General features: G+C 32.9%; 1 protein-coding gene across 1 annotated transcript in view; it reads right to left on the bottom strand.

Annotated features, from left to right (window-relative positions):
• The window catches only part of Sntg1 (syntrophin gamma 1), a 783297-nt gene that overhangs the window by 15126 nt on the left and 755875 nt on the right, over positions 1–12296 (bottom strand). Inside the window, exon 18 of the mRNA XM_010622657.3 lies at positions 11942–12052. Coding sequence (XP_010620959.1) covers positions 11942–12052 — 111 coding nt within the window. The remainder of the gene's footprint in view (positions 1–11941; positions 12053–12296) is intronic.

Here is a 12296-nt window from a genome sequence, read left to right on the forward strand (position 1 = left end):
CAAAGTAAAAGAAGGAAGAGGAGGAAGAGGAACAGCATAGTGAGATGCATAAAAGAAGAAGGAAAAGGAGGAAGAGGAAGAAGAGGAGAAAGAGCAGTGAGAAAGAGGAAAAAGGGAGGGAGAGAGGAAGAATGAAGAAAGTGGGGGGAGAGAAGAGAAAAGGAAGAAAAAGTAATAAAACATTCTAATAAAAGACAGACAATTGAATCATGAAATTGCAAATCATGTAAAATATAAAATAGAAAGAGTAGAAGACATAAAGCTACAGAACAAGGGCAACACATTTAAAATAGTAACAAATATAGTATATACTCAGACAACTGTACAATAATCACTTTGATGATCAAGGTGGGTCAAGAAACATGTTTTAATTTTGTATTCTGGAAAAAGATCAAATTTGAATATAGAATATTGAAAAAATAAGAAATACTATGTACAGCAAAAGGAAAGAGAAAACTATAGCATGCTAACACTAATCAAAAGAAAGTAGTCATAGTAAGATCTCTCCCCTGTTCCTGTCCTTGGCAGGGGATGATGGGAGGTGGAACTGCCTGGAGTCAGCCTGCAGCTCTCATCCCAGCCCCCAACCCCAGCAGCAGACCAGTAAGAGGTGGAGCTGTATGGGAATCTGCAGCTGACCCCCCAGCCCATTCACCTATGGCTTCCTGGATTCACACCACAGAAGCACAAGGAGATCATAAAAGCCATTATCCTGAACTCTAGCCTCAATTTTGATTTAATTCACACAGTTAAAGGTGATAGATTAATAACTACAACAAACTGTCATTATCTAAGCTGTGCTTTATGCTTTTGTGTTGCTAATTATATCACTTGGGTTAAGATGTTATGATTGATCTAATCAGTTGTTCTTCATGGTATAATGAAAAAGAGATTTCTTCAGAGTCATTAGAGAATCAAAAACTAAAGACAAGCTATAACAGGAAGAACAAAGTATTAAACCAGCTTTCAAAAGAAGGACAGTACAGAAACTAAAAATAGAAATGGGAACATTCAAACAAGGCTCAAGCACAAACACATACTTCCAGCTTACCAAGGGCAAATTCTGGGGGAAATGAGGTGGAAAAGACTAACAATCAACCACTTGGACACCCTGAACTGATAATACAGAGAGTAACAAAACAGATGGATGGGGCTCTAGAAAACTTCAAAACGGAAATAATTTCCCAGATAACTATAGGGGTGGTGAACAGAATGAATGACATGATTAAAGATTTTATAACACAAACATAAAAAAATACATGAGCTCAGGACCATGATTGAAGCCATGAATGTCCAGCATAGGAAAGAAATGGAATTCATGAAACAGACTCAAACATATATCCAGGAAATTAAAAATTCTATTGAAAGTTTACATAAAAGATTGAGCCAATCCAAAGAAAGGATATAAAATATTGAAGACTGGATGGAAATCAATTACTATGAAAAGAAGAATCTCTTAAAAATAGTAAGGGAACATGAGAAATCAATTCAACAGATCCCAGATGATACAAAAAAGAATAATATAAGACTGATATGAGTCCATGAAAAAAGCAGGAGAATGTACAAATGACATTTAAACAATGTTCACAGAATTAGTGACAGAAAACTTCCCAAACAGACCAAAAGAATTTGACATACAGATAAGTGAGGCATGCAGGACTCCAACTAGCCATGATCAAAAAAAAAGAAAAAAAAAAAGCTACACCTAGACATGTAATAATCAAGATCCTGGAACCCCAAGAGAAGAACAAAATACTACAAGCAGTTAGAGAAAAGAAACAAATCACATGCAAAGGAAAGCCCATCAGAATCACAGCAGACTTTTCAACACAAACTCTCAAGTCAATGAGAGCCTGGACTGAGGTGTTTCAAACCCTAAAAGAAAGAAAAAAAAAAACCTGCAACCTAGACCAATGTATCCTGCAAAGCTATCTTTCAAAATGGATATCAAAACAGCACTCCAAACAATTCTAAAAAATTCCTAGAAAAAGACAATGAAGGTCACAATCCCATGAGGCACAAAGAGCAAATCCATTAGGCAAGGCAAGAAACCAAAGGGAGAGGGGGAAAAATTAAAAAAGAGCCAATAACAGGACAATAACATGACAATGATAAGGCAATAAATATCAATTATAACCATCAATGATAAAGGCCTTTACTCACCAATCAAATGAAATGGACTGATTGAGTGGATTAAGAAGGAAAATCCAACAATATTCTGTATAGGAGAAACCCACTTAATCCACAAAGAAACTCACAGACTGAGAGTAAAAGGATGGAAAAGAGTTCTCAATACAACAAGAACACAGAAAAAAAAATGCAGTGTAGCTATTTTATTTGAAGACAAAGTAAATTTTAAACCAAAACTAATTAAGAGAGACAAAGAAGGTCACTACATCCTTGTAAAGGGAACAATCCAAGAGGAAGAGACTGCAATCATAAATATATATGCACCAAATAGTAACGCCACCACTCTACAAAGCAAATATTAAAGGATATGAAAAACCAAATAAGCACTAATACAACTGTAGTGAAGGATTTAAATACCCCACTATCACAAATAGACAGTTCATCTAGGCAAAAAAATAAACAATGAAGTACTAGAACTGAAACAAGCTTTTGAAAAAATAGATTTAATAGATATCTATAGATTGTTCCACTCTACAAAATCAAAACATACATTATTTTCAGCTGCACATGGGTCATTCTCCAAAATAAAGCACATACTAGCTCATACATGTTTAAGTAAATGCAAAGGAGTTTAAGTTATAACATGTATATAATCAGACCATAGTGCAATTAAATTGGGGATCAAAAGCAAAATAAATAAAAAGTAAAACAAAAACAAAAACTTCAAGAACTTGAAAAACACACTGAAATTTAATAATACTCCCCTGAACAACCAATGAGTCAAAAAGAATGAAAGAAGAAATTAGTTTTTACAAATAAATGATAATGCCAATACAACATACAGGAATCTATAGGATGCAATAAAAGCAGTTCAGCAAGGGAAATTTATAGCATTGAATGCCCGCACTAGGAAAACAGACTAAGCTCAAATAACCTAAGGCTGAATCTTAAGCCTCTAGAAAATGAAAAACAAGAAAAACTCCAAGCTTAGAAAAGAGAGGAAATTATAAAGATCAGAGTAGAAATCAATGCAATGGAGACTAAGAGAAAGATAAAAAAAACAATGAATTAAAGAGTTGGTTTTCGTTTTCGAAAGAATAAATAAAATTGATAAACTGTTAGTCGACCTTATTAAAAAAAGGGGGGGTGAAGAAAAGTCTCAAATCCATGCAATTAGAAATGAAAAAGGTGACATCACAACAAATTCAGCAGAAATCCAGAGGATCATAAATACCTACTTGGAGAGCCTGTAACTCTAAAAAAGTGGAAAACACAGAAGAAATGGACAGACTTCTAGACGCATATGAACTACCAAGTTGAATGAAGAAGATATAAAAATTCTAAACACTCCAGTTACAATCAGTGAAATTGAAAATGTGCCAGAAGTCAATATAGAGATACCTCAAAGAGCTGGGACTAGAGGTTCCATTTGATCCAGCCATCCCTCTAGTAAGTATTTTTCCAAAAGAATTAAAAGAATCATACCATAGTGATACATGCACACCTATGTTTATAGCAGCACAGTTTGTAACAGCTAAAATTTAGAAACAGCCCGTTTGCCTATCAGTTGGAAACTGGACAAAAAAGATGTGTTTTTTCTATAAAATGGAATATGAATCAGCCATAAAGAATGACAAATTAGATTCATCCATAGGAAAATAGCTACATATTGAAGATATACTCCTAAGTTAAATAAATAAATCACACGTGTAAATACCGAATAGTTTCTCTGGTGTGAAAAACCATAACAGTACATAAGATCCTAATGAGATAATTGACAATGTGAAATAGGAAAAAAAGGACTAAATGTGTATGGAAAGTGGGAAGGGTAGAGGAAAGGTAATAAGGAAAAGAAAAAAATATGAGAAAATGAAAAATGGAAATAAACTGTTTGTAAATGGGGAGGGGAGGAGGTGTGAAGGGAGGTCAGGGACAAGGGGAAAAAATGAGAAGCAAGACCTGCCATGTAAAGGTACAAGATCCCAATAATGAATGTAACTGTAACGAATGTACCTAAAATGTGCCAATAAACTCAATTACAAAAAAGAAATTGAAAATGTAATGATAAATTTACCAACAAAGAAAAGCCCAGGTATTGATGGATTCACTGCTGAATGATACACAATATTTAGAGAAGAACTACTTCCACTATTCTTTAAACTTTTCAATGAAATTGAAAGGGAAGAAATACTTCCAAATTCATTCCTGGAAGTAAGGGTTGCTTTGATTCCAAAACCAGGGAATGAAGCAACCAAAAAATGGAACTATAGGCCAATCTCCCTAATGAGCATAGATCCTCAATAAGATAGGAAAAAAAATAATACAGATATCATCAAGAGCACACACCCTGACCAAGTTGGATTTAACCCAGGAATACAAGGAAGGTTCAACATACATAAATCAATAAATAATCAACTTGCCAAAGATTAAAAATAGACCCCTGTCTTTCAACATGCACTAAATAAATGTAATACACTATATTAGCAGAGTAAAAAGCAAACCATATGATCATTTTTACACATGCAGAAAAAGCATTTGACAAAATTCAACACCCATTTTTGATGAAAAACCTTCAGAAAATTGGAATAGATGGTCTTTATCTCAACTTGATAAAAGCTTTCTATGAAAAAACAACAGCCAACATCACACTCAATTGCCAAAACTGAAAATCTTCATATTAAAATCAGGAGCAAGACAATGATGTCCACTATCCCCACTCCTGTTCAATATAGTTTTGGAAACATTAGCCACAGCAATTAAAGAAGAAAAAGAAACACAATGAATTAAGATTGGAAAGGAAGAAGTTAAACTGACATTATGAGCTGACAATGTGATGCTCTACTTATTAGTCCCAAAAGACTTCTAGACTTAATTGACAGAGTCAATAGAGTAGCTGGATACAAGTTAACACTTCAAAGTCAAAGCTTTCTTGTACACAAATAGCTGACCCATTGAGCAAAAAATTAGGGAAACAATGACTTTCACAGTAGCATAAAAATGAAATATCTAGGAATCAATCTAACAAAGGAAGCAAAAGACCTCTACATTGAGAACTAAAACACTCTTGAAAAAAATAAATATATTGAAAATGGCCATATTTCCAAAACTACTATACAGATTTAATGAATTCCTATTGAAAAAACAACAGTATACTTCACAGCATGAAAGAAAAGAATACAAAAATTTATTTGGAACAGAAGAGACCTAGAATAGCAAATTCCATCCTAGGCAACAGAGACATGGCAGGAGGTATCATAATCCCTAACTTGAAACTATACTACAAAGCCATTGTGATAAAAACAACATAGTAATGTAAAGAAACAGGCCCAAGGATCAGTGGAATAGATTATTCTGTTTTCTCTCATTTAGTTTATTGGTACATTTTAGGTATACAGTACAGTTACATTCATCATTGGTATATTGTACCTTTACATGACAGGTCTTGTTTCTCATTTTTCCCCTTGTCCCTGCCCTCCCTTCACCCCCTCCTGCCTTCCCTTTTTACAAATACTTTATTTCTATTTTATCATTTTCTCATATTTTTTCATTTCCTTTATTACCTTTCCCCTACCTTTCCCACATCCCCTACACCTTTAGCCCTTTTCTTCCTATTTCACATTATCAATTATATCATTAGGATCTTATGTACCATTACACTTTTTCACACCAGAGAAACTATTCAGTATTTACATGTGTGTGACTTATTTATTTCACTTAGGAGTATATCCTCAATATGTATCCATTTTCCTATGAATAAATCTAATTTCTCATTCTTTATGATTGAGTAGTATTCCATTTTATACAAAAACCACATCTTCTTTATGCAGTCTCCAACTGATGGGCAAATGGGCTATTTCCAAATTTTAGCTATAACAAAATGTAGAGCTATAAACACAGGTGTGCAGATATCACTGTGATATGATTCTTTTAATTATTTTGGAAAGATACCTAGCAGAGGGATGCCTGGGTCAAATGGAACCTTTAGTTCCAGCTCTTTGAGATATCTTCATATTGATTTCCATAGTGGTTGCACCAGTCCACGCTCCCAGGAACACTGGAGAAGGCTTCCTTTCTCCCCACAACCTGGCCAACATTTGTTATTGGTTGATTTCTTGATAGCAGCCATTCTTTGTGGGGTGAGGTGGAATCTCAGTGTTGTTTTCATCTGCATCTCTCGAATGACCAGTGATGTGGAACATTTTTTTCATATATTTACTTGCTGCTTTTACTTCTTAGTGGAATAGATTAGAAGATTCTGAAACAAGTCCAGACACACTTAGCTACCTCATCTTTGACAAAGGAGCCAACCATATTCAACAGAGGAAAGATATCTAGCCTCTTTAATAAATGGTGTTGGATAAACTGGATTTCAACTTGCCAAAGATTAAAAATAGACCCCGGTCTTTCAACATGCACTAAGCTACAATAAAAGTGAATTGAAGTTATAAATATTAAAACAGAAACACTAAACTTGTTGGAAGATAAGCTAGGTAGAACTCTTGAAGACATTGGCATATGAACAAATATTTATGAACAAATACTCAGGAGCATTGGAACTAGCACAAAGAATCAACTGGGATCTCATCTTTCAAAAAACTGAACTGCAAGAGACAATCTACAATGTTGGAAAAAAATTTTACCAGATTTTCCTCAAAGGTCTAATATCTAGCTTTTATAAAGAACTCAAAAAAGTCCAGCCTCCCCCCCAAAATATAAAGATCCATTTAAAAAATGGGCATCTGAAATGAACCTACATTTCTCAGACAAAGAAGTAAAACCAGTCAATAAATATATGAAAAAATGTTCAACATCATTGGTAATTCGAGAGATGCAGATGAAAATATCACTGAGATTCTACCTCACCCCAAAAAGAATGGCTGCTATCAAGAAATTAACCAATAACAAGTGCTGGCAGGGGTGTGGGGAGAAAGGTACCCTTCTTTATTGTTGGTGTGGGAGTGCAGATTGGTGCAACCACTGTGAGAATCAATATGGAGATACCTTAAACAACTAGCATTGGAAGTCCCATAAGACCCAGCTATTCCCCTGCTGGATATCTTCCAAAAAGAATTAAAAGAATCATACCGCAGTGATATATGCTCACCCATCTTATAGCAGAACAGTTTGTAATAGCTAAAACTTGGAAATAGCCCAATTGCCCATCAACTGGAGACTAGATAAAGATCCTATCTATCTATCTATCTATCTATCTATCTATCTATCTATCTATCTATCTGGAGTATGCTCAGCCATAAAGAATGAGAAACTAGAGAAATTTGTAGCTAAGTGTATGCACATTGAGGACATACTCTTTTTTTTTTTTTGGTACCGGGGATCAAACTCGGGTCCTTGCGCTTGTGAGGCAGGCCACCGAACCGCTGAGCTAAATCCCCGGCCCAAGGACATACTCTTAAGTGAAATTAATAGGATACACATCTGTAAATACCATGTAGTTTCTCTAGTGTGATAAACTATGAGGCTAAATAAGGATCAAAATATATAATTGATATTTAGTAAAAGAAAGGAAAGGTCTAAAGTTATTGGGCAAATGTAAGGTGTAGAAGAAATGTAAAAAGGGAACAGGAAAAACAAGAGAAAAGGAAGAAACTGGAAACCAAGTATTTGTAAGTAGTGAAAGGTGGAGGCTGGAAGGGAGGCTAGGGGAATGAGGAAAAAATAAGATATACCCTGTAAAGGTACAAGATATCAATGATGAATGTAACTGCATTGTATATCTAAAATGTACCAATAAAGATTCAGTTTATAAAAAAAGAGAGTAGTAGTTTCATTAATTTCAGAAATAGGACTCTTCAAAGGAAGCAAAAGACCCCTGAATGAAAGTTATCAAGAAGAGAGGCACATATTTCATGATATAAGTAGGTCAAATTTTTTAAAGACAAGGTAATTCTTGATAGTTAAATAAATATCAAAATAAATATCAAAATATTGAGGCAAAACTTGGAAAACTGAAAGGAGAAATTTGTGAGTCTTTTACTGGTAGAAACGCAAAATTATCAATTTGAAAGATAGTTTGACAGTTTCTTAAAAATTAAACACATTTTTGTACTCACCGATCCAGCAATCAAGCATTTTAGTATTCACTTAAAGAGTTGAAATCTTATGTATATAGAAAAAATCTAAATATAGATATTTACAGAAGTTTTATTCATAAGCACCCAACCTGGGAAGTAACCAAGCTATTCTTCAATAGTTTAATGGCTAACTACACTCTAGTACACCTGGAAATGGAATATTAAAAATTTCAATACTGAACAGAATGAGCTATCAAACCATAAAAATATATGAAAAAATTAAAATGCATGTTACTAAGTTAATTCAGTCGATTTTTAATAGCTATGTACTGTATCATACAGCCCATGAGGTCCTTAAAAATGAAAAACTATAGAAATGGTAAAAAAACAAAACAAAACAAACAAACAAACAAACAAAAAACGGGTGTTTGCCAATGGCCGGAAGAGTTGAATTGGTAAAGCAAGAGTTTCTTTATGCTAGTGAAACTAGCCTGTATTTTACCTTAAAGTTAACTGTTACGTTGTGCATACTGTTATTTAATGCTAGTGTGAACTGTGAGGCCAGAGGACAGTGGTGAGTCAGTGTGGGATCCTTTGTTGCTACAATGTGTCATCTCCGATAGGGATGTCGAAGGGGAGTTGCACAGCTTATATAAGAAATCTATGAATCTTTTACCAATATGTGCTGTGACCCTAAAAGAACCCTAAAATTAATCACATTTTAAAAAGAAGAAAGCAGGTAAAAGGCCATTTTTCAAAGAGACAGCCTTAAAGGAAATAACAAAACCACATTGAAAAGATGAAAATAGAAACACAATATATCAGAATTTGAGGGATGCAGCTTATGATCTAAGAGGAAAATTATAGCACTAAATCCTAACAGAAAGAAGTTCCAAATTCGTAATCTAGAATCCTACTTCACATCAGATAAAAGCAATATAAAACCAAAACTACCAAAAGAAAAAAGAAGTTAAGTATAAAAGAAGAAATCACTAAATCAATTGAAGAGGGCAAAACTGAAAATCAATGAAAAAATAATTTTGCTTCTTTGAAAATTATCCAGCACAATTAACAAAGATAAATAGAATGGAATTAATATGAGAAAAAGAAAAAATGGAATCAAAGATTTTGTAGATAGAGAGGAATGAAGGGATTAAAGGGAGGGCAGGAGGATAGGTTTAGAATAAGAACCAAAATAGATTATGTAAAGGTACAGATTCCAGTGATGAATGACATTATATTGTATACCTTAAATATACTAATAAAATTTATTGTAAAAATAAACAATATAAATAGAAAGCATGCAAAAAAACAAGAATTAACAACAATTCACCAAAGACCAATTTGGACTAGGAGACATGCCCATAAAAATTTGTTTTTTATTGCTAGGTATTGGAAAATGAAATTAAAATCTATGATGTGAAAATCTACATAAAAGGAGAGTGAAAACATGCAATAATGGTAGGGAAGTAGAGAAAGTACATCTCTCATACATAGATGGTTGGAATATATAATGTTACAGATTTCGGGAATATAATTTGGGTAACTTATTTAAAACCAAATACTACCCAGCAAGTTGAATTTGTGCACATTTTCCTCAAGAAAATAAATCTTATGTGCACAAAATAACTTGATGCTGTTATCCTTGCTTTGCTCTTCTAATTCAGTGTCATTTTACTACTCATTTAGCTTACTACTAACAAGCTACACTTAAGGCTACCAAACAGCAAATGTTTTAATTTAATTCTTACGCAATTACTATGCTGCCAGCAGAGATGATAACCAGTTATGGATGTAAAAATGGCTAAACAATTCCATAGGCCTGGCCATCACTCTAGCTAGTCAGTGCCTTTTCTTGTTAAATGCTTCCAATTTGTAATTTGGTATTTTTTAGTGGCACCTATGTAACTTCTAATTTCTCTTATTTCATATTCAAAGATGCTGCATTTAAAGATATTCTTTAATGTATCAAATGGCATAAACCTATAAATAGTTCAAATTTGAGAATCACACTCAACCAAATACTATCTTCTTAAAATCTTCCACTGAATTAATGAAATAAATAATATATGAAAGACAAATTGCAAACATAAGTAATATTCAATATGAAGGGAATATAATTAGCTATAGAGTTGCATATACAATGTTACTAAATGAAAGAAAACTAAATACTAAAGTTAGTAGTTATTTGATTAAACTTAAAGTTTTTGCTTCAGTGCTAAGGGATTATTAGTTCATTAAAAAGTGTTATAAGAGTAATAAATAAAAATCAAACACTATACTACTACCAGCAACGTAAGTTTCCCTACTAGCAAGAGGAACACAGAACTTATACTAATACGATTTTGCCAGTATTAAAGCTTTATGCTGTTTTGAAATGCTGAAAATTCTATCAAGAGCTAAAGTAAATATTTTTGTACAATAGTAAGGCATTTCTTGATAGTAACAGCAAGAATCAATTTAAATAGCAGTATTCCTAGCTGGCACAAAGTAATGTATCTATTAATGGCAGGTAGTGGTGGGGGTGAGAGGTAGACAGAAGAAAGCTGCATATAGGAGTTGGTATACAGGGAAGAGGGCATCTTAGGAGTGAGAACTTGAAAATTATGAAACAAGTTCAATAAAGTAAGTTGACTAAATTATCAAGGCATCTGTCTGAACTTGTAGGATACAAATACAAGGCAAGGCTATGGTAACACTAGTAATTTAGAGAGATGCAGTGGAAGCAGCATAAGGGTAATAAATCAACAGTTCCTAATTTATACAACCTACCATCTAGGAAGAGGAAGTAAAGACAAGTGAAAAGACAAAGATAAAACAATAATGCGTGTCCCCAGAGCAATTTGGACAAAAGCTAAGGAGGAATGCGAATGTCATAGAAGGGATCACGTTGTTCACAGGAGTGGGTCTGACCTGAATGCAGAGTGGTGCGACAAGAGAGTACGGATGTCACATAGGGCCAGGCCCTAGAAGAGTGTGAATGTCAGATGAAGTCTTTCACCTTGAATTCAGTAAGTAAAGATTATAACAGAATTAAGAAAATTTCGACTCATCATTGAAAGATATATTGGGTTTTCTGTCTATATAATTAACTTTAAATTTTACTATTTACTATGTGTTTTTTCTTTCACATTGGGATATTTATATAACTTATTCTTATCCAAACATTGTTATAATGAATTATATACTAGAATAATGAAAAGCATTTAGATTTTGATTATCTACAAGTATATGTTCTCATCAAAATAAAAATAGTGAATCTTTCTGATGAGTCGAAATGAGCATAGTTAATATATTACAAAATACTGAAAATAAAAATCTCTTTCATTTGTCTTTTTGACACATGATTACATGCAGAAACATGATTGTAAAATAGTTTTGTGTAAGAATATGTGTTAACTATTTAAGAAAAGAATAAATAATGACAAAATAGAGTCAATTTTGCTCATATTATATTAAAAGATCTAGAATGTAAAACCACTTAGTAATCCATTTAGCTTCTAGGATGCTATTTTAATTGTGAAACAAATGCAATTCATGAAGAATTAAAAAACTAAAATTGTTTTATATAATAGTTGTGTGCAATTTAAATGATGCCTTTCAGTGAAAATTTATCATTAAAATCTTAAAGTGAATTTATTCTTTTGGCAATGAGAGATATTTCAATGTAAACAGACAATGTGTTCTTCCTTTGTTGGTTTTGCTATATCTTCTGCCTTTGCTTCTTAATTGCATTAATGTATCAGAGTTGTGTTATGTAATGAATTTCTTGTGTTTACCTTTGCTTCAATCTGTTTAGTGTCTGGATTCTGAAACAAAAACTTGATTTTGCTCTTGCCATCATCTGAAGAACCTTTAAGCTGAGAAAATTTATACCTCCAAAGTACAGCCTAAAAGGAGAAAGAAACATATATAAGTCAATATAATTAATGTCTCTATTTAAGCCAAGAATTAGTTTCCTTTGAAAAGGTGAAAGTTAGTTATATAAATGTAGTACTATGTCTCAGTATTAGAATGTACATAAAACACATTTATTAAAGGCTGCATTTTAATATTTAATATAGTCTTTAATTTCCAGAAATAATTTTATATCCATTAAACTTTTATTGCAAAATATAAATAAATAAATAAATA

The sequence above is a fragment of the Fukomys damarensis genome, unplaced genomic scaffold (assembly GCF_012274545.1).
Source record: "Fukomys damarensis isolate Sample0158 unplaced genomic scaffold, DMR_v1.0_HiC HiC_scaffold_5, whole genome shotgun sequence".
NCBI classification, from domain to species: Eukaryota; Metazoa; Chordata; class Mammalia; order Rodentia; family Bathyergidae; genus Fukomys; species Fukomys damarensis.